Source organism: Hevea brasiliensis, chromosome 13 (assembly GCF_030052815.1).
Source record: "Hevea brasiliensis isolate MT/VB/25A 57/8 chromosome 13, ASM3005281v1, whole genome shotgun sequence".
Taxonomy (NCBI): Eukaryota; Viridiplantae; Streptophyta; class Magnoliopsida; order Malpighiales; family Euphorbiaceae; genus Hevea; species Hevea brasiliensis.
In genome coordinates, this window is record NC_079505.1 from 78,925,456 (window position 1) to 78,951,643 (window position 26,188).

The following is a 26,188-nucleotide window of genomic DNA, read 5'->3' on the forward strand; positions in this document are numbered from 1 at the left end:
TGTGCATGTTTTTGTGCGTTTGAACAACCTTTTTGTTGAAGCACTTATGGGGCATATTACTGAATTTGTATGTTAGGTGAATCATTTTGGTTCTTTTGTGAGGTTCTTCTTCAGTCTTCCCACACCCACTGATGATATTCCTGCACGGATGGTGCTTACAACTCTTGACTCTGCTGTTCATTGGGCAACCTCTTCTCCATATGGCCCTGTTCATATTAACTGTCCTTTTAGAGAGCCGCTGGATGATTTTCCAAACAAATGGACATTGGGCTGTTTGAAGGGATTAGATAATTGGATGTCTAGTGGTGATCCATTCACTAAATATATTCAAATGCAAAATTCCCTTGCATGCAATGGTAATGCTCCTATCCCAATGAAGCAAGTTCGTGAAATAATTCAAGGGGGTAAAAGGGGCCTTCTACTTGTTGGTGAAATTCATACAGAAGATGAGATATGGGCAGCTCTCCTCTTGGCTAAACAACTTAATTGGCCAGTTGTAGCTGACATCTTGTCAGGTTTACGATTAAGAAAGCTCTCATCTTATTTTCCCAAAGACGAAGAGAATGTTTTATTTGTTGATCATCTAGACCATGCTCTGCTCTCGGATTTGGTCAGAGTTTCGGTACAGTTTGATGTAGTTATTCAGGTATAACTTGTATATTTTTTTTTTCTCTGAATTATTGCCTATGGTGTTCATTTGAATTGCTATGTAGAGGTCTCACATGTCTTAAGTTATTCACAAAGATGGTGAGTGGCTAAGTTTTATCTCTAAGTTACATATATACATCTGATGTTTTCTCCAAGTTCCTAAATTGCACAGCAAGCGACTTGAAAACTGCCTATATCCTATATTTGAACTTTTTCCCATTCATAAGAGCTTATTATAAGTTCTATGAGCAGAGTTATGTTTAGCAAATATGGATGATAATCTGAAATATGTGGTTACCAGAAACGGGGAATGGATAGTGGAAATGATGTAATCTTAAAAGGAGAAAAAAAAAAAGAAAGAGAAAATTTTAATGCAAAAGTAAAAATTATGGAAAATTTGAATGTGATACTTCTGTAAATAGTCTCGTAGGAAATCATATGGTAAATTTTAAGAAAGGCTGGATGAATATTTTAGCATTTAATGATAAGGTTGTAGAAAGAGATGATTCTCCTTAATTTCAATTAATCTGTACATGGGTATATATATACAATTGATTCCTATAATTGTGTTCTACTAATTAGGAAGAAATCCTAAATAGGTATAGTGATTGACTTTCCATAACACTCCCCCTCAAGTTGGAGTATAGATGTTAATCATGCCCAACTTGTTACAAATGTAGTCAATCCTAACTCTATTCAGAGCTTTTGTGAAAATATCTCCTAACTGCTCTCCAGTTTTGATGTGTCCTGTTGAGATGATTTGTTGTTGAATCTTTTCACGAATAAAGTGACAATCAATCTCAATATGTTTGGTCCGCTCATGAAACACCGGATTAGAAGCAATATGGAGAGCAGCTTGATTATCACACCACAATTTCGCAGGCAGGGAGGTCTTAAAACCTGTCTCATCTAGTAATTGAAGTATCCACATTACCTCACATACTGATTGTGCCATGGCTCTGTATTCGGATTCAGCACTAGATCGAGAAACTACACTCTGCTTCTTGCTTCTCCAAGACATTAAATTTCCTCCAACAAAAACGCAATATCCAGTAGTTGACCTCCTGTCAACCTTAGATCCAGCCCAGTCGGCATCTGAAAAACATTCAACATTCAAATGCCCATGATTACCATATAGCAAACCTCTTCCTGGAGCGCCCTTCAGATAACACAAGATTTGTTCCAAGGCTTCCCAATGAGCAACAGTTGGGGAAGACATAAACTGACTTACCACACTAACGGCATAAGCAATGTCAGGACGAGTGACTGTAAGGTAGTTCAATTTTCCTACCAATCTCCTGTATCTCTCTGGATCTTCAAACAACTCACTATCCTCACAATGCTTGTAAAGTTGGAGTCATTGGTGCACTACAAGGCTTAGCACCTAATTTTCCTGTCTCTGTCAATAGATCGAGGACATTTTTTCTTTGAGACAAGAAAATACCCTTCTTACTTCTCATAACTTTGATACTCAAGAAATACTTTAACAATCCCAAGTCTTTGGTTTGAAACTGGATTTGGAGGAAGGTTTTAAGAGATGAAATACCTGCAGAGTCACTCCCAGTGATGACAATGTCATCCACATAGACTACCAGGAGAATTAGACCAGTCTCAGATTGCCTATAAAATACTGAGTGATCACACTTACTCTTTTGCATACCAAATTCCTGTACTGCTTCACTGAATCTCCCAAACCATGCCCTAGGACTTTGTTTCAAGCTATAAAGAGACTTCCGAAACCTACAAACTTTACCCAACTCCCCCTGAGCAACAAACCCAGGTGGTTGCTCCATACACACCTTCTCCTGAAGATCACCAAGAAGAAAAGCATTCTTGATATCCAATTGATGCAGGGGCCAATCATATGTAGTTGCTAAAGAGATAAACAAGCGAATAGAAGTAAGTTTAGCTATAGGAGAAAAAGTGTCAGAGTAATCAACCCCATATGTCTGAGCATATCCTTTTGCTACAAGGCGTGCTTTTTATCTAGCCACGGAACCATCAGGATTTACTTTTACTGTAAATACCCATTTGCAACCAATAGCTTTCTTACCAGTGGGCAAAGGCAACAGTTCCCATGTACCATTAGCATCTAAAGCCTCCATTTCCTCTTTCATAGCATCACACCAGCCAGGATGAGACAGTGCCTCACCAACAGTATTAGGGATAGGAACAGGGTCTAAAGAAGTAACAAAACACCGAGAACAAGAAGACAATTGATTATAAGAAACAAAAGAAGAGATAGGGTAAGTACATGAACGTTTACCTTTACGAAGAGCAATGGGTAAGTCTAGATCAGAATCATGATCAGTATGAGGTACAGGATCTCCCAACGAAGTAGCTGGTGGAGGATCTGAGTCAGGAATCTCCAATCTCCTGGAATAAACATGAACAACGGGAGGTCGAGTAGGTCTAGAGACAGAAGGAACAGGCTGTGGGAGAGGACTAGACATTGGTTGGACAGTATATATTAAGAGATCATCTTCCTCCCCCTGACCCTCATACACAGATGATTGAGGAAAAAATAGAGTGGACTCAAAAAATGTGACATTTGCAGAAACAAGATAACAATTAAGAGTATGAGAGAAACAACGGTACCCTTTTTGGAGCTGGGAGTACCCAAGGAAGACACATTTAAGAGATTTTGTATCTAATTTAGTAACCTGTGGACGAACATCACGCACAAAATAGGTACAACCAAAGATACGGGGTTCAATGGGGAACAAAGATTTTGTAGGAAACAAAACAGTATAAGGAATATCCAAATTAAAGACAGAAAATGGCATACGATTGATCAAAAAATATGCAAGAGTTACCTTAAGAAGATGCCGATTTTTTCTTTCGGCCACGCCATTTTGGGATGGGGTATCCACATAGGAAGACTGATGAAGAATGCCATTTTGTGTCATATAAGACTGAAATTGTGCTGAAAAGTATTCTTTGGCATTGTCACTTCTTAATATGCGCACAGAAATATTAAATTGAGTTTTGATTTCATTACAAAAAGCACAAAAGGTAGAAAACAACTCAGAACGATTCTTCATTAAATATAACCAGGTAACACGAGAGTAATCATCAATAAAAGTAACAAAATAACGAAATCCAGTTTTAGAAATAACAGAACAAGGATCCCAAACATCAGAATGAATTAACTCAAAAGGGGATGAAGCCCGTTTATTGACTCTAGACACAGAAGGCAAACGATGATGTTTTGCAAACTGACATGACTCACATTCTAATACTGATAAAGACTGAAATTGAGGACACAGCTTCTTCATGATAGACAAAGAAGGATGACCCAATCTACAATGAGCTTCAAGAGGTGTTAAGGTACTGGAGCAAACAAGCGACCGCGGTACATGATTTTCCAGAATGTAGAGACCACCTGACTCGCGTCCTCTACCAATAATCTGTTATGTCATAAGATCCTGAAACAAACACTGGTCAGGAAAAAAGGAAACAGAACAATTTAATGTACGAGTAAGTTTACTAACAGAAAGTAGATTAAAAGAGAATTTTGGTAGACACAAAACAGAAGACAAAGAAATTGACGAAGTCGGATTCGCAGTTCCAGAACCCATGATACAAGAAGTAGAACCATCAGCTAAAGTAACAGTAGAGGAAGTGAGATTAGACTGAAAAGCAGATAGAAGACTAGAATTACCTGTCATATGATCTGTCGCACCAGAATCAATAACCCATTTGGATGAGGAAGACACAAGGCATGTAGTGCATTTACCTGACTCAACGATCGCAGTGACGGGGGAACTGGTAGGCTTTAGAGATGCCTGATACTGGGAAAATTGTGCAAAATTCTCTGCAGATACCAAAATAGTTTTCTCAGAGGAAGATACTGTAGAATTCTCTGTTGCCATATTTGCCATCTGTGATCGCTAATTTTTCCTCTGAAGTTGCGGACAATTATGTTTTGTATGGCCAGGCTCATGGCAATAATAAAAAATGACTCCTCTTGAGTCCTGATTAGAACTAGCCTCTCCATTACGCTGATTACTTTTGTTGCCTGTAATTCCTTCTCTACTTCCTCTTCTATTACCCTGTTGTCCATTTGGATTACGGCTAATAAGAGCACTACTGGCAGGCTGTGAAGATTGGGTACTCTCTGTACGAAGGACCCGTGTGAACGTTTCATGCAAAGAGGAAATCTTAATCGGAGAGAATCGAGATTTAGCGATCTCATACTCGAAGGAAGGCCTGCAAGAAAACTCATAATGACCGATTGCTCCTGTTGGGCCTGCTGAACTTTCACATCAGGACTAAAAGGCAACAATACATTAAGTTCTTCATATACCCGTTTAAAATCCATAAAATAAGCCGTGAGAGACTTATCCTCTTTCTCAGCATGGTAGAATGCCTTACAAACATCATAAATACGAGAGATATTCCCTTTACCAGAATACAGAAAATCTAAGTAATCCATCAATTCCTTAACAAATTCACAGTGTTTAATTAAACTAATTACCTCACTGTGAATCGAGTTCCGAAGCTGCAAAAACAATCGAGTATCCTCTCTTAGCCAAGTTTGTCATGTATCATCAGTGGGTGGATCTTTAGTAAGGTGATCATCCTTATCAATGCTACGCAAATAGACCCTAACAGTCTTACTCCACTCCAGGTAATTCGAACCATTAAGTTTGTGTTCCATGATCTTAGTCATTACCGGAATCACATCAGAAATAATATTCTTATTGTTTGCCATTTGTTGAGACAAAGAAAACTAACCGAAACGCTAATTCAAAGTGCTTATAGCAGCAAAATAACCCAAAATCACAAATCAAGCAAATACCGAAATAGGATCTGAGAGCCAAACCTCAGAAGCCCTTTAATGGTGTACTGGATCAGGCAACAACACACAGTGGTCGAATGAGGGGGTTGAGGCGACGCCGGCGATGTTGATCGGGGTCGAAACGGCCGGTCGGCGGCCAAGGTCTCTCCTGAGCTGGGTGGTGAGAACAAATGGTCACCCTAGATTGATGATCTGCTCTGATACCATGTAGAAAAAGATGATTCTCCTTAATTTCAATTAATCTGTACATGGGTATATATATACAATTGATTCCTATAATTGTGTTCTACTAATTAGGAAGAAATCCTAAATAAGAAATCCTAAATAGGAATATAGAATACATAATATACAGAGAAATAATATAGTGATTGACTTTCCATAACAAAGGTGATAAAGCATTTTGTGCTTATAGAGAACTGCTGATGCTTAGAAGAAAAATCATATGGTAAAACATAAGTTGCATTTGAATGACTTGGATTCAAAGAAATTTTATGGAAGTATTTTGTTGTTGGCATGCATACATGATCATCAGTGAAAATTTTGATTGACCTGCTTGGATGATAGGTAAAGTTTCAAGTGGTAAATGATTTTCTTAAATCAATTCTGGGGTTGTGTTAGCGTAGAACTGAGGCACTTAAGAGCAAAGTAGTCAACAAAATTATTTTCCTGATTGAAAGAAAAGAATTTTGATAAATTATGAATGGAGAACCAAACAGAAGGTCTTTTCAGCAAATTGGTTTTACAAGCATTCATAGATTGCTCATGGTATAATGCAAGAAAGAAACAAATAGCCTGACATGCCTTTTACTCTTTGACATGAATAAATCACATCACTTGAAAAATTCATAGTTGGATGCCTTTTCCTTGTCTTATGCCACAGTCCCCTTAGCAGAAATGAGAGAATATATTATGTATGTGAATGGAAGTAAACAGAACTTTATTACTGTTATGGCATATGATTCTTGTATCTAAGATGTTAGCCTGTTTGGATTGTGTTATCTATGCTCATTGCATAGTCTGATGCCTTCATATTATTGTCCTGTAATCATGAATTATGAACAGATTGGAAGTCGGATAACAAGCAAACGCATTTCTCAGATGCTGGAAGAGTGCTGTCCGTGCTCTTATATTGTAGTTGACAATCATCCATTCCGTCATGATCCATCACATTTTGTATCTCATAGGGTGCATTGCTCCATTCTTCATTTCGTTGACAGTTTAATAAAAGCTCAATTTCCATGTAGAAGCAGCAAATGGTGTGGTTATCTGGGAGCTGTGGACAAGATGGTATTTGAGGCTCCTTTGTCATCTTTGTTTGGCTATTTGAGTCCCTTCTCCAATTTTGTGAATATGACAACTGATGTCATTGTCATTATAGCTAGATATTTTATTTCATATGAAGATATGGCATCATCTTGTATAGATGGATCCAATTGGCGCCTTCCTAGATTAATCATATTAACATTTTGTTGCATAATGTTTTGTTGTATTATCAAATGTTAGCCATTATTTGGTTCAATGTTTTCATGCACGTAGAGTGTATTAGAATTTTGTAGGTGGTTTTTCTTGGTTTTAATTTATTAATAATAATATGGCCTTGATCTATAACTTCTACTTGATGCCCTTTTTCCTTTAATTTTCCCCAATAGAGACAACTCTATGGTTACATGCTCAATTTTGCAGTCTCATGCATTGCTAGAAAATAGAGGATTTAGAGAATTTGATTTTGATCTCATTTTGTTTACATTGTATGTCAATCAAATTAGTGCTTTTGTTCTTGCATGAGAGATAGCCTTTGGTTCCAGCTGTTACTTGATTTTGTTTCCTTGAACAATTTATCATATTTGGTTCTAGTGCAGCAGATATTTTGAATATTCTATCCCTCTGTGGTTTTACCCTTCTAAGTTTTCTTGCAATTTCCTGCAGGTTGCATCAGATATATCATTTCAAATTTTTGCAGAAAACTCTTTGACTGAGCCGCATGTTGCACATGTAATTTCAGAAGCACTTTCAGCTGACTCTGCTCTTTTTGTTGGCAATAGCATGGCGATACGTGATGCAGACATGTATGGATATAGTCATAAAAACCATATTCATGGCATTGCAGACATGAACTCAGAAATTCAGTGTCTTGGGATTCGGGTGGCTGGAAACAGGGGAGCTAGTGGCATTGATGGTTTGCTTAGCACAGCAATTGGTTTTGCAGTTGGGTGCAACAAAAGAGTAAGTATTTGGTATTTGTTTGCATTTCAATACCATGAATTTCTGTTGTTGATTGTGGTAGTTAAACTTGAAGATTTTAAGTTGGGAGGAGATTTTTGTGTTCCTTCTTTTCAAAAAGTGAACTTTTTATGATAGGGAGTGAGCTGTTTCCCTTCCACCCAAGAAATAACAAAGTGTTGTGTTCATATAGTGAATTAATATATTTTCATCCTGTAGGGGACAAAGGAGTTTATTGTTGTTGTTGTTATTATTATTATTGTTCTTATTGTTATTAATTTCAATAGTTAACAAAGAAAACCTTAATTAATTTATTAGCAATCACAATTAGTGAAATCTTGTAATTTTACAAAACCAATAAAATTGATTTTCATTTTTTTTGGAAGTAATTTCTTGAAAACCTGTTAATTAGGAACCAAAAAGTTTCTGTGCTAGCCATATTTAGGCTTGCTAGAAGCCTGTTAAACAGCAGGGAAGTGAATATTTCTCCCTCTCTGTTTCTTTTCAATTTTTTTTTTTCAAAATTTAATCCTTCTCATCTTTTCCTCTACTCTATATTCCTGTGTAGTGTGTTAGTTGTTGATGTATCTATGCTATTTTAGAGTTCCAGTTTTTATGATTTTACATTGGTATTATGCTTAGGTACTTTGCATGATTGGAGATGTTTCCTTCCTTCATGATACGAATGGCTTGTCAATTTTCAACCAAAGGTAGACAATAGTTTGTGTTATATTGGTCTCTGTAGTTATGTATTTTTGTTTCAAGTTCTTAATATTCAATAATTCACATAAAAGTGACACGATTATAGGAGATGGCACGCCTTAAATAACCCGCTGCATGTTTTCTGTTGATGATCTTGTACTGCATGACTTACCATTTCCTCTCATAATACCAGAACATAAGTCGTACAGATTTTCTTACATCGATATTTATTTTCACTTCATCTGAAGGATGCCAAGAAAGCCAATGACGATACTTGTGATAAACAATCATGGTGGAGCAATCTTCAGCCTCCTTCCTATCGCAGATGGGACTGATCAAACAATATTGAATCAGTACTTCTACACTTCCCATAACATTTCAATTCACAAACTGTGTATGGCGCACGGGTAAAAACCCGCATCAGTTAGCTGGTTATATTTGAAATATGTTATCTGAGAGTGTTATTGTGATGTTCATGTAAAACATGGCCTTGCCTCATATTATGTATGTTTTAACCCTATTTCTACCTTTTGTTTGATTTACTTTCTCAGGATAGTGGTAACAACCATATGATTTGTATTTTATGTGAAATGAAAATCACTGTTTTAATTGTAACAACTCCCAAATTCATATGACTTTATGACTCGGAAAAAAAAGTACCACAAGACTATGGTGTATCAAATAATGATCTTTGTATGAAAAGCCAAGTAATATCTGATATATTCTTCTGAAAATTTTTTAAGGATATATATACTGACGATTAGTTGAATAGGCTTGTGAGATTTGATGGCTCTGTTGTTTTTGGTGGAACAACTTTTATATGGTTCCTTTCTGAATCCAACTTGAGCTCAGTAAATGTATTGCATTATGCCACTCTGTAGCTTTATCTTTTTTGCTGCCATAAGCATGATTCCTTTCTGGCTTCAATATAATCACATTAAATGATGCAGTGTGAGACATTTACAAGTGAAAACGAAAGTGGAACTTCGAGATGCTTTGCTAGTATCTCAGCATCAGAAAACAGATTGTGTAATTGAAGTGGAGAGCAGCATTAGTGCCAATGCAATCTTCCACAGGTTGTCTGGTTTTCCTTTCAATTATATATATTTCTTTTAAGGTTAACAGTCTATTTCCTGTGTGGTCTGCTGACAAATTATGGCTCTTATTCAGCACATTAAAAAAATCTGGATGCCAAGCAGCGGATCATGCTTTAAGCATTCTTTCAAGGCTTTGTGTTCCATATTCAGTTTTAGATGGGCTCTATCTTTGCAAAATCCTCAAAATGGAATACTCACTGTACAGGTTAGGGTTAGGGTTTTGCTAGTAAAATAAATTTATGTCACCTTCATCTTGCTCTTTGGGGTGTATAGTTCTCATCTTTCTATTATTTGTTGGGACAGAATTCAACTACGTGCTCCTCCTACTTCTGCTTCAGTAGATCATGATCATAGTAAGTTCCATAAGGAAGGTTACATTTTACTATTGTCTCTTGAAGATGGAAGCGTTGGGTATGGTGAGGTCAGTTTTACTTTTAATTTTTTTAATTATTGTCCAGCTATTTGCCTCCTACTCTTTTCTCCTCATTCCTCTTTAACTCCACTGGCAATATTGAATCTTTATGCATAGCATTCCTGAAAGATAGTATTTCTGATGCCCGACTGTGCTTCCTTCCTTGTCACTGTTATTTACCATGAATTACTTTGAACGGTGAAATTTCATTCTGCATTGCAAAATATGTAGGATTTGAGTTTCATATGTATAGTATCTTGTATGATATCTTCTCATTTACTAGGAATCTTTGAGTAAATATATAAATGCTTAGCAGTGTGGGACTCCATGTCACCATTCTATGGTTGGGGGTAATGGAACTATCTTAAATGCAGATGGGTTAAGTGCAATCACTTTAGTGTTAATCTATGATTTTCAGTTTACTGTGCCCCCATATGATACCAAGAAGGTAGGTTATTTTTGTTGGAAGTATTTTCTTATTTTGGTGGCAAAAAAATTTTAAAAGAGTTTTCTAGTGTACAAGGCCTCCTGCATAAGGCCCTGGCAGTGAAATATGTAAACCGGAAAAAAATATATATATATACAGGTTCCTACTTAAACAAGTGGGATTGCCATGCAGTACAGTTAGATGTTAGAGTACTCTATTCATCTCAACCTCTTGACCATTTAGAAAAAAATGCTTGCCATTTATATGACATTTCTTTTAAATAGGAAACCATAAATGGCTTTTGCTTATTGAACTTTTCTTTCTTTTTTCTTTAAATTTTATTTTATAAGTACTATGAAAGGAAAGGTATTTGACATTCACACATTTATCTATTCTTATAAATAGAACTGCTATCTTTCTTGTGATAGCTATGCTTACATTTTATTCTTATGGATTTATAATTTAAGCTCTAGCAGCAAATAGTTCAATGTCCTGTAAGCTTACATAGAGTATTTAATAAAGTAATGGTGGAGAAAAATTCTTACTTATTCTTACTTTAGGATTGTGTTGTATTTTTAATTTCCTTATTTGTTACATAGTTAGGAAGTTCAAACACAATAATATATTTAATAATGTAAAACAATATCAATGCCCTCCTCTTTATTGGTATATGTATATATTTTTAAATAAATTTTCTTAATCAATTGACTTTCCTTCACATACCAAATTGATGTACTTCTTGATGTTTCACAATGACCTGCTACTCAGTTTTGAGGATTACTTTTTGCTGCATCACTACTCTTGAAACAGGTTGCACCTCTTGAAATCCATAAAGAAAATTTGCTGGATGTAGAAGAGCAACTTCGATTTCTTCTTCATGTGATTAAAGGAACTGAGATTAATTTATCACTTCCTCTGCTGAAGGGATCATTTTCCACTTGGATATGGAACAACTTAGGAATCCCGGTAAGTTTGTTCGTCGCCTATCTCTATAATAATTTTCATATGCTTGTTGAGTCAAGATCAAGAAATCTAGAAGGAAAAGTTGTGTTAAGATTTATGGACCTAAAGAGTGAATACCAAAACTGGCTGGCTATTGGCTAAACTAGGCTCTCCACATCAAAATAGCTTAAGCCATTTTGGTTTGGTTTGCCAACACTTATATGCCCTTTAATTTCTTGTACACTAACGATGTGGTACTTATTCCCATAAGTGAGATTCCAACACTCCCCCTCAAGTGGCAACTGGGGACATCCAGTTGACACTTGAAACCTAAAACGAAAATGCTGCAGCAACACCAGGAAACTGAACTGAAATTGAAATTGGGCCCTAACTTGCTCTTATACCATGTTAAGATTTATGGACCTAAAGAGTGTGAATATCAAACTGGCAGGCTACAAGCTGAACTGAGCTTGAAACTAGGCTCTCCGTCACCAAAATAGCCCAAGCCATTTGGGTTTGGTTTTGCCAACACTTATATGTCCTTTAATTTTTTTTGTGAACTACCGATGTGGGACTTATTCCCAGTGATATTCCAAAAAGTTGCTATTAATTACACTTTATATCTTGTCTTTTTAGCTGAGAGAAATTTGATCCATCAATGTAACACAGGAAAATTCAATCTTTCCTAGTGTCAGATGTGGTTTAGAAATGGCTATCCTCAATGCTATTGCAGAAAGCCATGGTTCCAGTTTACTAAACATAACGCGGCCCCAAAAAGAAAAAGAAGAAATTTATGAAACGTCAAATGTTAAGATATGCGGGCTAATTGATTCTACTGGGACTCCTGCTGAGGTTGCCTTTATTGCTTCCTCTCTTGTTGAAGAGGGATTTTCTGCATTAAAGCTTAAAGTAAGTCTTACAGGAACCACTCTGTCCTCCAATTACTACATTCTCTCTGTAATTCATAAAATTTACTTTGTACCATTATATTGTCATTTGGGAAGCAACTCAGTGTAGAATATAAATTCCTGCTAGGTTTTGGTAAGTTGAATTTCTGAAAATTCTTCTGCAATAGGTTGCACGTCGGGAAGATCCTATTCAAGATGCTGCAGTTATACAAGAAGTAAGAAAGAAGGTTGGCAGGCAGATTGAACTCCGTGTGGATGCCAATAGAAACTGGTCCTATGAAGAGGCTATTAGATTTGGCTCTTTGGTGAAAGATTGTGACCTGCAGTACATTGAGGTATGATATGCGGGAGATTGACAGATGTTACAGTTGTACTGCTTGTTAGTAAACAGGGTTTAGTTCTATGTATTCTTTTTTACATGCAATTGTATACAGATTTCATAAAGACCATCTCCTTTTATTATTATTATTTTTAAAGCAGCCAGAAAGGTTAGAAAGGATATTTATTAAGAAATCACTGTGAGCTGTCTATATAAAATTTTGATGGTCGCAATTAACTATTCAATTATTGCCATTTTAAACTTTACATTATTTGGGCATCAGTTATACTTAATAGTAATTACTTATTAGTAAATTATTAGTCGTGCTTATTTGTAAATTATTCTTACTGACAGTCCTACAAAATCAATGCTCCTATGTTTCAGGAACCTGTTAAGGATGAAGATGATATTATAAAGTACTGTAAAGAAAGTGGCTTACCTGTCGCGCTTGATGAAACTATTGACAACTTTTGTGAAAATCCTCTTGATATGCTGGTGAAGTATGCTCACCCTGGAATAGTTGCTGTGGTAAGTGACAATGAATATTCACCTAGACTTGTCCTGTTTTCTTGTGTGGCATCGGAGGCAATAACAGCATAAATATGCACTATGCATTTTCATCCAAGTGAAGAAACTCATTTTGTAAACTTCACATGGAAGGTTTCTAGACATAAAAATGACCTAGTCAGATGTGTTAGATAGGAGATAGTGAAGTGACTGTAGTTTCTTATCTGCATTGACATACTTCTGGCATAAGTCTAGATTTTTCCCTTGAAAAGGTTTTCCAATTTGGTCCCTAATAATTCTGTGCCCATGGAGTTGAACTATGAATATACCTTCTAGTCATCGGAACAACTCCTGAAGTTGAATAAGATCTTAAATGGTGTAATGTTAAACAGTTGGGTATCTTACTAGTTGTATTGATGCATGTATAAATGCTAACATGCCATATGCAGCTATAACTACTGTTTAAGTTAGTTATGAAACTTATTACTCTTTGTTTTTCTTTCATTGTTTTATATTAAATTATTTGTTATGGATCCCACTTGATGCACGTCCTTCATTCATTGGTAATTGAACAGTGCATTAGATGGGTCTTATATTTAATTGGGTTTTGTCCCCTTGATTTGTGTGGTAGTGATTGGCTAACATTCCACGTTAGTAGTTAGGTTACCATGAACTAGACGTTTGAGATGATCAATTTAAGATTGTGTTATCTGAATTTTAACTTATTATGGCATCATAACAAAATATACCATTTAATCTCTATCAAAATATGGGACGAATTTTTGAATGAGAATAATAAATCTCATAAAATCACAACAATAAAAAAATTACTAGATTGCATACCTTTTTGATATGGAATGTATTAGTGATAATTTTATTGGAAAATGGGAGAAGGTTCAAAGAAAAAAACAAAGGAAGCATTCTAGAGTGAAAACGGGGAAAAACAACAAATTTAAGGCAAGTTTGGGTGGGCAGTAAGTGGAGCTACGTTTTTTTTAATTACTTTTAAGCTCCAGCAGTCCTAGATCAACTTGGACTCCCTGTTTAGCAAGCTACAACAGCAGTAATTGTTCCAGAATTAATTTTGAGACTTTTTCTATTCTATTTAGGACACAATCATGTTTCCTACTTAGGCTAGGACTAGTTAATTTCCTACTTTATCTTTATCTTCCGAATGTATTCGGATTTAGTTTAAGTTCTTATTTAGTAGAGCTATTTCCCTATTGGGATAGGGAGTCTAAAACTCTATAAATGCTCCCAAAATTATGTATTTCATATTCATATTTTAATCAATAAATTTCCCGCAGAGATTTTACTCTCAAATTCTCTCTCTCACGTGTTGTGTGTGTGTGTGTGTGTGTGTGTGTGTGTGTGTGTGAGTGGAAAAAAAAAAGGAAAGATTTAAAAGATCAGGTTTTAAGTTTACCATATAAGGTTGCAAAATCTAAATTTGAATCCCTTTTACCTCTTTTAACTCAAAGTACTATCATTTTTTTTTTTGGTAATTTCAGTGGGTTCAATTTTGAAAATATCCCTAAACACTTTCATGACACCTGAATTCTAATTTTTGTTTTTCTCAGTTTGAGTGAGGTCAATTGACCCCATTCAAATACACGTTGACCTGCGTGTTATGAGTCAAGTCAATTTATTACTGGGTGAGTACTTCTAAAAGCAAGTTCGCTGCTAGAGTGTTGCCGGTTCTTAGACTGTTTTATGTTCATCTTTTTCTATGTCATGATCCTCATCATCACCTATCTGCTGTCATCACCATCATGATATTCATGCGTCCTTTGCAAAACAATGACATTTTCATATAGGGAACCATAACCATGAATACATCTTACAAATAAAAGAAAGAACTAAAAACAGTCATTTGCAGGAAAGATTGCAAATTCTTCTCACAAGAGTAATTCTCAGTGAGTTTTTTTTTTACCTTATAAAAAATATATATATAATCACTAAAAATATTCATTTGCAGGAAAGATTACAAATTCTTCTCACGGAGTAATTCTCAGTTTTTTTTTACCCTATAAAAAAATATATAATCACTAATAAGTAGCTTTCCCTTTTGATACTGCCTTGGCTTTTGGTTTAAATTTTTTTTTTTTTTTTATTGGTCCTGTCAGGTTATCAAACCAAGTGTTGTTGGTGGGTTTGAGAGAGCAGCATTAATTGCGCAGTGGGCCCACCAGCAGGGTAAGATGGCCGTTGTCAGTGCTGCATTTGAAAGTGGCCTAAGTTTGTTAACCTATATTCAGTTCTCCTATTACCTAGAGCTGCAGAATGCAGATATTTGCAGAGTTATGAACTATAAATTGAGGCCATCTGTAGCCCATGGTCTTGGAACTTATCAATGGCTTAAACAAGACATAACAACTAAAACTCTGGGGATTCATCGCGATCCATGTAGTGGCTTTATGGGAGCATCTATTGCTGGTGCCATTCAACTCTTGCAGGGGTTTCAAATCAACCAGAGTGTTATTCACAGAACTTTTACTGGGGATCAAGTTCGTACTTACCATTTGGCTGTGAATTCAAAGGATTTCTCTGGCTCCATCAAAGTGCAAGAGGTTGGAGAAACGAACAATGTAAGTACAGAAGTTCCGTGCATTGTTTCCTTACTTTTTCTTTCCTGTTTCTCCTATGACTCCCCTTGGTTGCTTTTAACATACTGAGATGCTTATAAATTCTTTTGACATGCAATCACTTAACATATACGAGGGGTATCATTTGTATTATTATCTAATTGATTATCTTTATGCTTAACCATTTTCTTCCTGTTTGCAAAAATGCACCAATAGCTTGAAGAGGTTTTCTGTAATTTTTCTAATGCAAGATTAAAATTTTTAGTTTGATTAGTTTAATTGGTTTAGTGAGTAAAAACAACACACTATCAATGTAATTCTTAAACTAAATGTTAGGTTATCTTCAATGTTGAGGTAAATATGTGTGGTAGTAAATTGTCAGTTGAAAATTTCTATTCCGTTTGTTTTGCCAATTGAGGTTGGAAGCTTGATGGAGAAATATAGAGATGGGAAGAAAGATCTACACATGGTTTTTATTGATTTGGAGAAGGCTTATGTTAGTGTTCCAAGAGAGGTCTTATGGAATGCGTTAGAACAAAAGAGGGTATCTATTAGGTACATACAAGTATTGAAAGATATGTATGAAGGAGCAACTACTATTGTGCGCACAGTGGGAGGGGACACAAGAGATTTTCCGATCTCAATTGGATTACACCAAGGATCAGCCATAAGCCCTTACCTTTTTACATTAGTTTTAGATGAACTGACGAAACATATACAAGAGAGTATTCCTTGGTGCATGATGTTTGCGGATGATATTGTTCTGATAGATGAGACACGAGAAGGAGTCAATAGGAAGCTAGAACTTTGGAGAAGTACTCTAGAGTCAAAGGGTTTTAAGTTAAGTAGAACGAAGACAGAATACATGCATTGCAAGTTCAGTGAATGCCAAACTGGTGATAGGGAAGGAGTTAGTTTGAATGGAGTGGCACTGTCCCAAAGTAATCACTTTAAATATCTAGGCTCAGTCCTTCAAGTAGATGGGGGATGTGAGGAGGATGTTAGTCATAGGATTAAAGCCGGATGGTTGAAGTGGAGACGTGCCACGGGAGTTTTATGTGATCGTAAGATTCCCAATAAATTAAAAGGAAAATTTTACCGTACAGCCATACGACCGTCTATGCTATATGGTAGTGAGTGTTGGGCACTGAAAGAGTCGTATGCATCTAAGATAAGAGTTGCAGAGATGAGAATGTTAAGGTGGATGAGTGGCCATACTAGACTAGATAAAGTCCGTAATGAAAGTATTAGAGAAAAGGTAGGAGTGGTGCCAATTGAAGATAAGTTGAGAGAAGGGAGATTGAGGTGGTTTGGTCATGTGAAGCGTAGACATACGGAGGCTCCAGTTAGACAAGTAGAGCACATTAGGCTAGAGGATAGAAAGAAAAAAAGGGGTAGACCTAAATTGACTTGGAGGAGAGTAGTACAGCATGACTTAGAAGCATTACACATTTCTGAGGATTTAACCCAAAATCGTTCAGAGTGGAAAAAGCGAATCCATATAGCCGACCCCAAATTTTTGGGATAAAGGCTTAGTTGAGTTGAGTTGAGTTGAGTTGTTTTGCCAATTGAGGACTGGTTGCTAATTACTGGGCCTTGGACATGCAGATTAGTACAACACCTTCAATTGTGACTCTATTCAGTTTCTGACTTCATCATAATTTTTCCATGTAGGACAATGTTGTTATATTTCTTCATGGTTTTCTCGGAACTGGTGAAGACTGGATCTCTATCATGAAAGCCATCTCAGGATCTGCAAGATGTATTTCAATTGATCTTCCTGGCCATGGGAGATCAAGGATGAAAAATTGTGGTTGTAAAGATGCCAAACAGGAAGCGACATTGTCAGTTGAGATAGTTGCACATTTATTTTATAACTTGATTCAAGACATAACTCCTGGAAAGGTTGCCCTTGTTGGATATTCAATGGGTGCAAGGATTGCACTGCACATGGCACTGAGACATGGTGATAAGGTACATTGGTTGCAATTGACATTTCAATTTGAGTTTAGTATTTATGTTTATTTAACAGAAGCACAATTTAATTATGCAGATCAGTGGAGCTGTTATAATATCTGGTAGCCCTGGATTGAAGGATGGGATGGCTAGAAGAATTCGTTGGGCTAAAGATTTTTCTAGATCACGCTTACTCATGGACTATGGCCTGGAACTCTTTTTAGATTCCTGGTACGCTGGAGAACTTTGGAACAGGTATTTTTTTTATTTTCCATATTTGAATTGTTATCTTTTGAGCTTTCCTTATGCTCAAGAACTCTCTGGTTGCATTGATTATCATCTTGATAAAGGTTCTCCATGTAACAGCTTGAGAAGCCATCCCTGTTTTAAGGAATTAGTTGGCAGACGCATGTTGCATGATGATGTTTACAGCCTTGCGAAGGTTCTCTCTGACCTGAGTGTTGGTAGACAAATGTAAGTCAGGCTTGAATTTTCAGTTTTCCTTTCCATGCAATGCAAGGTTTGAGGTTCCTTTTGAAACTTTTTACTTGTGTTCTATTGTCATGAGATGAAAGAATAAAGACTTTGTGTAATCAAATGAGCATCATGGAAATAACTGGCCTCAATGCATATCAGATTCATAGATTCAGCCCCTCTTTTCAAGCCAATTTCCCAATGTCTTTTATGCCAACTGTCCCTGTAACACCCTTGCTCAAAGAATCCCATATCAATGGGAAAAAGAAAGCAACTTAAATAGCCAAAGCCCAATTACTAAATGGAATTTGGGCTATCTATTTTTTTTCAAGTGGTTTGGATCCAATTTTTCAAGTTCTAGAAAATTTATTCAATTCAAATTTGAAGGGTATGGTGCCTTTTTTTTGGAAAAAAAAAAATCTTGTAGTATTTTAACCATAAAGCATATTGTGAAGTGTTACATTAATCAAAACTTCATGTTCATTTATTTTTTACTTGCCTTATTTTAACCATCGTGACTTGTGTTGTCAGCTATCAATCAATTTCTAAAGGTTTGCTAGCTGACTACTGTATATTGTTATCAGTAAATAGTTCAGCTCATTGTTATGGGACATAGTTTTGGTATTTGCTGTGTTATTGGAGGGTGGGAGATAGTACGCAGGCTGTAAACTTCTTTGGATCAATTAGGGGAACTTCTCATGGTTGTGTAGAAATATAATTTGGAATTACATGTTGATGCTTGGAAGATATGTGGTTTACTTCTTCCTTTGTCCCTTGCGACTACATTGAACCTCGTTAACATAAGATAACCCATTGGAAGATTTTTTTTTTTTTTCTTTTTCCCAAACCACTGGAAGATTGAACTTAATTTGGTAAGATCACTTGGTAGTTGGTATTGTGAAAATCAGTTAGTTGTACTTGGATATTAGAAACTCTGAAACTATAACTGACATTTTCTAACAGACATTAGTTATTGGTTGAACTTGTGGAGTTCAGCTGTGTATTTTGAGTCAATTTCAGTAATTTCTATTATTTAAATCTGATATACTTGCATGACAGGCCATTGTGGGAAGACTTGAAGCAATGCAATATTCCCCTTCTGCTCATTGTTGGGGAGAAAGATAAGAAGTTCCGGGTAATTTCCCAAAAGATGTGCTATGAAATTAGCCAATTTAGAAAGGGCAGAAATGAAATTGGAAACAATTTTCCTGAGATAGTTGAGGTTCCTAACTGTGGGCATGCTGTACATTTGGAGAATCCTCTTGCTGTTATCTGGAAATTGAGACAATTTCTGACCAAGCTAAGAAAGTTTTCCACTCTGGAGTACAGTGAAAAGATGCACCAATCCACTACTGGTAATAGATGATGGCTGAGATGCAATTCATGTTCCTTCATGTTTAAGCCCTTCTTGAGTTCGTGACTGAGCTTTTATCATATTGTTTTATGAGTTGAAGAATTCTGCAAACAAATGAGCTTTGTAATTGGTGTTTGCAGTTGACAATCCAATCTGATAGGGAATGCTGATCCATATGATTATGAAGTCCAGCTGGAAAAAGGAGCTCTGGCAGAGGAAGAGTGGCATTGGTAACTGCAATTTTTTGTTCTATGTGAATCACTTTTTTGGCTGAAATCACGGCTGAAACACAGAGAGGAGGGGAACTTGAAGGCTTTGTAGCTGCTACGATAGAGAGAAACGTAAATCAAAACAATGTTTTTTTGTCTTTCCATTCCCACTTATGCAGACTTCATTGACTGTTTTCCATCATGGACACCCGCGATTTGATTTAGTCTTTTTCCTGTCTCTGATGTGTTTCTGTTTCTATGTTTATCTTCAAAGTGATTTTTGTTTTGTGCTATAAGGTTTGCCTGTGGATTATTATATTACACTTCTCTAATTTCTTCTTTTGCTCAGGAATGGCGTGTTCACTGAAGCAAATTCTGAATGCTGAGGTGAAATCCATTGAAGGTCCAATGCGGTATTTTATGCTGAGAACTGCCCTGGAACAGCTCTGACCGGGGTTCTTATCTTGAGGTAGGTGCCAGATGTGTTATTCAAATTAATTCACAATCTGGGGACTAGAATTTTACAAAAATTCAATTTAATTGATTTTCTTTTGGCCAATTTTCATGTTTGGAATGGGAGAAGTCGATGCTTTTTAACTTTTAAAAAGTTTCATTTCAAGAGAAATAGAAAAATCAAGTATGATTGAGTGAAAATTTAACTGCATTATTTTCTTGTAAATGATTTATTCGAAAGGAAGTCGATATATTTTTTACTGTGAAAAGTTTACCGTTAATAGATGTCCTATGAAAGCAACAAATTACATTATACATCCAAGTTTAGTAACGAGGATGTGAGTGATGTCTGCGAGTTTAATAATCTTGCGAGTTGGCATTGTTTACCTGGGAATAAGATTTAAAATTTACCATGGAGGTCAAAACTGGTATTATATAGGATTTAACAATATTTTTAACGACATTGAAATTTCCGAGAATAGAATCAAAAGCACCTGGGAATTTTAAATACCAGGATGGTAAAAGCATGTAGTACTATTTTTATATGACGTGTTTATTCGTTTAATATTGGTCACTTGGAAGTCAAAACATGCATTGGAGTTGAGGTGACTAGAGTTTCACATAAAACCTTGATTATATTTTCTAATAATGCGGGGTGGAATAATTTTTTGATAATATAAAGTTAATATTATTTTTTATATTTTTTTGCTTGGCTTTAGCTTTTTATAGGTTTAAGATTCCTTATAAAATTGAAGAATAAATTAATAAGTGTCTAATAATTAAATATATTGTTAAAGTTTTCATATAATAAAATAGAAAAATTAATAGAAAACATTATATATTTTTTACGCAAAAACTCTTTACTAGGATTTTATTTATTCTATTTTATATTATATTATTTAATAGGATTTTATATTTCAATAAGAAATAGTATCTATATTAATTAATTAATTATTTATTTCGTAAATAATTAAAATTAGTTAAAAATTTAAAAATGTTTTAATTGATTTACAAGTTCACTTTCTCATTTCTATTTTTAAAAAATTATAAGTAAATAATAAATAGATAGAATAAATATAATTTTCTTTCATGTCACTTTCCCATAGCTGATGTATTCCAGTTTCTTTCTCAATTAGAAATGTTACTAGTAGTTACTGCCAAATTTTAAATAACAGATCTGTTATGAATTTATAAATGTATATTTGCCAATGAATTTTAATTCGTTTTTAAATTAGAAATCTTAAGTTTGAATTTCAGTTAGACTTTATTTAAAAAATAATAAGAAGAAGAAAAATAAGAATATACGGGCACGTTAGGGCAGGCAGCAGCTCTCAATATATAGAGCCAGACGTGGGGCCGTCACGCATTTCTGAGACTGAGGGTTTGCAAAATTTTAAACAGGTGTTATATTAATTCTGGCTTCTAGGTACTATAATGTGCCTAAATATAAGCTACTTTTAATGTCTCCAAATCTGTCTTAAGCCGATGAAGGTGCGCACAATTATTATTATTATTATTATTATTATTATGGAGTGAGAATTTCATTAGAAAAAAAAATGCATACAAGCTATAAGCTCACTTACATGAACTCCTAATTAGCAAAACATAGGCCTTCTAATTATTTTGGTCAAACTAAATGGTAAATTAGGTAGCGTGTGCTGACTGTCTCTTAACTTACGTAATTATTTTATTTTAGTTATTTAATTTTAATTTATTAAAATAAAATATTTAAATTATAATTTTATTTTATAATAAGTCACTTTAATTTAATTTACAGTAGTAGAATATTAAAAATAATTAAAATTATCTTTTTACCTTTTTCTCTTAAAAAAATTAAAAATATTATTTTACTTCTTTTTTATTTTTCTATCGAGTCCCTCTCCTTCCCAGCTCTCTTCTTCAAAACCTTCTCCCCCTCCCCTTCAAGGGCGGTTTTGCCCTTCGTTGAGTGGGTTTTAAAAAATAAAAATTTCTTATATATTTTTATTTCATATATATATATATATATATATATATATATAAAGTTTTAATAAATTTAGATTTGTTAAAAACTTCATTATGCACTCCTATTATTTAAATATTTTAAAATAAATAACAAAACCTAAAAAAATCAAAATTTATGTACTAGAACTCTTAACGCAACAATCTTTTTTTTTTTTTTTTCCTTTTTTCTTTTTAACTAACTCTTCCATTATAACTTCATCTATTCTCCTCATATTCACATAAACACAATCTTTTTCCCTTTCTCATTTTTATTTATTTATTTTTTCTCATTCTCTACTAATTGGCTTTATTTTTTTTTTCTTTTTGGTTTATGTGTTAACAAAACTAAGTGCACAAACTTAATTTCATAAGGTAAATTTTATTTTTTATTTTATTATTTATATTCTATTATTCTATTGAATAATCCAGAATTAATTATTCAAGTTTATTTTAATTATAAATAAACTTTATTTATTTAATTCTACAATCAATTGACAAATTGGTATTCGTTAATTTTTCTTCAAGAAGGAAGGCTGGCAAATAAACAAAATAATTTAATTTAATCTTATATTGTTTAAGTATTTTTTATTTTATATTTAATAGATTAATTATTATTCTACTAATTTTTTTAAAAAAATTATTCTACTCAATTATTTTTATATATTGAAAATTTATATGCATTATTATATTGCTTTCTCTCAAAATAGATAGTTTATTATTGTATATAATATTTTTTTTCTCTAAATTGAGCAAAATAAAATTTTTTTGACCCCGCTGATCAATTTCTTAGCTCTGCCCCTGCTCCTCTTCATCCTATATTTACCTCTTAAAATGATATAGACCTGAGGATGTGAGAAGTTTTTTTTTTTTTTTTTGAAGAGGATGTGGGAGCTGAAGGAAGAGTTAATGAAATTGTGTGAAATAAGAATAGAGGTTAATGACCAATTTGATGGAACAGTGCTTATTAAAGAAGAAGAAAGAAATAACACCAAGGAAAAGAGAGAGATTTAGCTATAAATATAACAAATTCTTGGAAAGCAATTGAAGATGTTAGAATAGATATAAATGTGACCCATCTTTTTGTAACTCTCTTTCTTTATCTATTGTGATTCTTCTTCTTTCTCCAAACTTCTTCTTTGCAATTCTTGTTCATATACAATAAAGTCTCTAGTTCATAATATAAAATCATTTCCCTCTTGCGGTAAATCGAATTTGTAATCCATTGCAATCAGAACTAAAGCAATCGAAGAATAAGAAAAAAAAAAGAATAGGCTCAAACTTTCAAGTATTATCAGATAATATTTTAATTTTTTTGATTTTTGATGTCTTGATTTTGAGTTTTACATTAACAGATCGTGGTGTTTGTATCACAGTTTCAAATTTCAAATGATATTTTTATGAATTTCTTCTTGACGTTCACTGATGAAATTCAATGGAAATCCAATGTATTGCTATTCTCTTTATTTTTTTTTCAAAAGAGATAATTATATTGGTGTTTGATTTTTATTGGCCGATGGATCTATATTTGTGAAATTTGGACTGTCTAGGTTGGTTAGCCTATGGAAATGGTTGACGAAATCCATAAATTCTATAAGATGTAACTAATATTTATTTGATTTTCTGGAATTTGTTTTCCTTGTTTTATTATGTTTTTTTTACGTCAACATTGCCCTTATAAAAATGCATGCAAAATGAGGTGTATGTGGAGACATTTGGGTAATTTTATAAATAACTATTAATTAATTTAATTATAAAAATAAAAAAGTGCAAAATAGTATTTTTTATTTTTTTTTTGAAGAGGAGAGTAAAAAGGTGATTTTATTAATTTTAACTTTGAAACTTGTTATTTCATTTTAAAAGGATTTTTTTTTGAAATAAAATTAAAATTAAATAATTTTATTTTAATAAATTAAAATTAAATGATTGAAATAAAATAATCACTTTAATTGAAAAATGATTGATTCAATTGATCCTAATAGGTTTTGTCTAATGCCAAAACACAGCTACCTTTCTAATAACAATTCATATTCAAATGTTATTATCATTTTATCATCGAGAAATGCTAGTTGACTTCTCCATTTTCGTGTGTTTATTTTTCTCTTTTTTTTTTTTCTTTTATTTATTATTTTTTTTTGAAAGTTTTATTACACAAGCACATAACGTCATTCCTCACGTCGTCATGTTCCCTTTCCGATTTTGTATTTTTGTTTTCAGTCAAGGTATTAGATTTAGAGCACATAAGATATAAGGATTGGTGTTCTATCAAAATCGTTGCCATAGAAACTTCCAGCTTTACGTAAGTGTTTGGATAAAGGACACATCAATCACATCCCATAATTTCTCTTAGATTTATCCTCAGTTGCTCCAACTTTGTTGCAAGTGGTTAGTTATAATCGTAACTAAATAAAATTAATTAATTATGCTTCTAGAATCCATTTTCTAATTTGCGGCAGCAACGTATCATTTGCATACGTGAGCCTAATCAAACACGTGCTTTTAGTTGCTCACTTCTTTTTTAATATTTACAATTAAAAATATTTTTAGTTCAATTTCGTATATTAAAATTAAATTTTTTTTTAATTTTTTTTTAAAATTTTAGTTCACTTTGTTTATATTTTATATATTTCACAGTTGGATTAAATTTTAACAATTCATCTAAGTAATGCTATATTATAATGGATCAATTCGTGATATAATTATGTAATTTTATACTAAATAAATAAGTACTTTTACACTATTGTCCTTTAAATAATTTTCATAAAAGAATGTATGCAAATAAAATGATAAGAGGGTATAAAAGACTCTTCACATTTTTTAATTATAATTGTTGATGGTACCTAGTACAATCAACGGCCTTTTTGCAGGGCACCATGCTTTAAAAGCAAGCATTTCCCTATTTATTTTTCTGTTTTGAGCTCAGCTCCAGACCTTAGTAGTTAAAAATAGTTTGCTAGAGTTGTAATAATCGTTGTTACTGTGTTTCTTTTCCATAATTGATGGCCATGGAAGAGAATGATGGAAACGCGAATAGCACAATTATCCCCTTTCACTCTTTCATCACCAAACCGAATGATCAGAATTCATCTCCAACTTCTTATGAATTATCAACCACCATTGATATTGAGTGCCCACCGTCCACCACCTCCCCAACATCGCCATCTACAGCTGTCGTTAATGATCCTAGAAACCCAAGCTTCAGACGCCAAAACTCATCAAACCCTGAACTAGAATTAACTTATCATCATGCTCCCAACTCAAACCAAAACCATTCTCATCGGATTCCATGTTCCATAAATAAACTTTTTCAAAAGCAGGATCTAGGAAAGCATATTCTTGTTCTCACAGTTCCATTGGTGACTGCCCTCATATCACTCTATAACGGAGACCTCACTTCCCCATTTGCAAGCTTAATCCTGCTACTCCTGTCTGTTGGACTCGCAGCCACATGGAACGGAATCTTGCTAAGCGACATGTATCCAGGAGCATCAATTGTTGCTCAGCATCTTGGTGTTGCCTCCATATTCCTGGCCCTTTTTGTTCTGGTGGGCGAGTTGCTTCCACCTGCTTTGGCTTGGATTCCTTGGCTTTGCTTTGCTTTCTGTCTAGTACCATTTATCCTTTCTGTTTGTTTCAGGACTGCCTGAATTTAGGGTTTTTCATTTCCTTAATCTTCTTATTTAACATTTATTATTGGAATTAATGTATATTATCATTGAAAAATTTTATCTAAACTTGATTTATCATGAATTTAAGATATGTATTTTGAATTTAAGATAAATTAAGTTTAGACAAAAATTTTTTATTACCCACGGCCGCTCGCAGCTATAGGGACCTTAATTAACTAGGGTTATACTGTCTTATTAATTGGGGTGTGAACTTTGTAATATTTGAAGTGATATTTTACAGAAAGGGATTGTTTCTTCATCATAAATTTCCTGTAATTATACATCATCAAGTAGATAATATTATTTATTTAGTATATATAATGCCATCTTCAATATTTATTTATCAAAAAAGTCTTTAATTAATTGCATGAATTCTTAAATATAAAATTCCATGATATAACTACTAGATTGACGAGTTTCATTATTATCTATAGTTATAGTTCTGTAATATTATAGTCATCTTTATGTTTGTGAAGTCTCCAATTCGAACATCAACTCTTATTTGCTTATGAAAAAATAACTC

At 34.0% G+C, this 26,188-nt stretch overlaps 2 protein-coding genes across 7 annotated transcripts in view; one reads left to right on the forward strand and one right to left on the reverse strand.

Annotated features, from left to right (window-relative positions):
* The window catches only part of LOC110660717 (uncharacterized), a 67,190-nt gene extending 57,899 nt beyond the window's left edge, over positions 1 to 9,291 (reverse strand). Inside the window, exon 1 of the mRNA XM_021819101.2 lies at positions 9,287 to 9,291. The gene's annotated coding sequence lies outside the window, so the exon portion shown is untranslated. The remainder of the gene's footprint in view (positions 1 to 9,286) is intronic.
* The window catches only part of LOC110660726 (protein PHYLLO, chloroplastic), a 28,441-nt gene extending 8,213 nt beyond the window's left edge, over positions 1 to 20,228 (forward strand). For 4 of the 6 annotated variants that reach the window (XM_058132339.1, XM_058132343.1, XM_058132342.1 and 1 more), the window contains 19 exons: positions 77 to 646; positions 6,515 to 6,739; positions 7,379 to 7,675; positions 8,315 to 8,382; positions 8,623 to 8,781; positions 9,325 to 9,450; positions 9,545 to 9,676; positions 9,775 to 9,892; positions 11,121 to 11,276; positions 11,922 to 12,161; positions 12,328 to 12,495; positions 12,864 to 13,007; positions 15,113 to 15,574; positions 17,246 to 17,545; positions 17,625 to 17,782; positions 17,894 to 18,001; positions 19,061 to 19,356; positions 19,496 to 19,696; positions 19,914 to 20,228. In XM_058132339.1, coding sequence (XP_057988322.1) covers positions 77 to 646; positions 6,515 to 6,739; positions 7,379 to 7,675; positions 8,315 to 8,382; positions 8,623 to 8,781; positions 9,325 to 9,450; positions 9,545 to 9,676; positions 9,775 to 9,892; positions 11,121 to 11,276; positions 11,922 to 12,161; positions 12,328 to 12,495; positions 12,864 to 13,007; positions 15,113 to 15,574; positions 17,246 to 17,545; positions 17,625 to 17,782; positions 17,894 to 18,001; positions 19,061 to 19,356; positions 19,496 to 19,512 — 3,744 coding nt within the window. In that variant the 3' untranslated portion in view covers positions 19,513 to 19,696; positions 19,914 to 20,228. The remainder of the gene's footprint in view (positions 1 to 76; positions 647 to 6,514; positions 6,740 to 7,378; positions 7,676 to 8,314; positions 8,383 to 8,622; positions 8,782 to 9,324; positions 9,451 to 9,544; positions 9,677 to 9,774; positions 9,893 to 11,120; positions 11,277 to 11,921; positions 12,162 to 12,327; positions 12,496 to 12,863; positions 13,008 to 15,112; positions 15,575 to 17,245; positions 17,546 to 17,624; positions 17,783 to 17,893; positions 18,002 to 19,060; positions 19,357 to 19,495; positions 19,697 to 19,913) is intronic. The other 2 variants (XM_058132340.1, XM_058132341.1) reach the window with 2 other exon arrangements.
* The last annotated feature ends 5,960 nt before the right edge of the window (positions 20,229 to 26,188 follow it).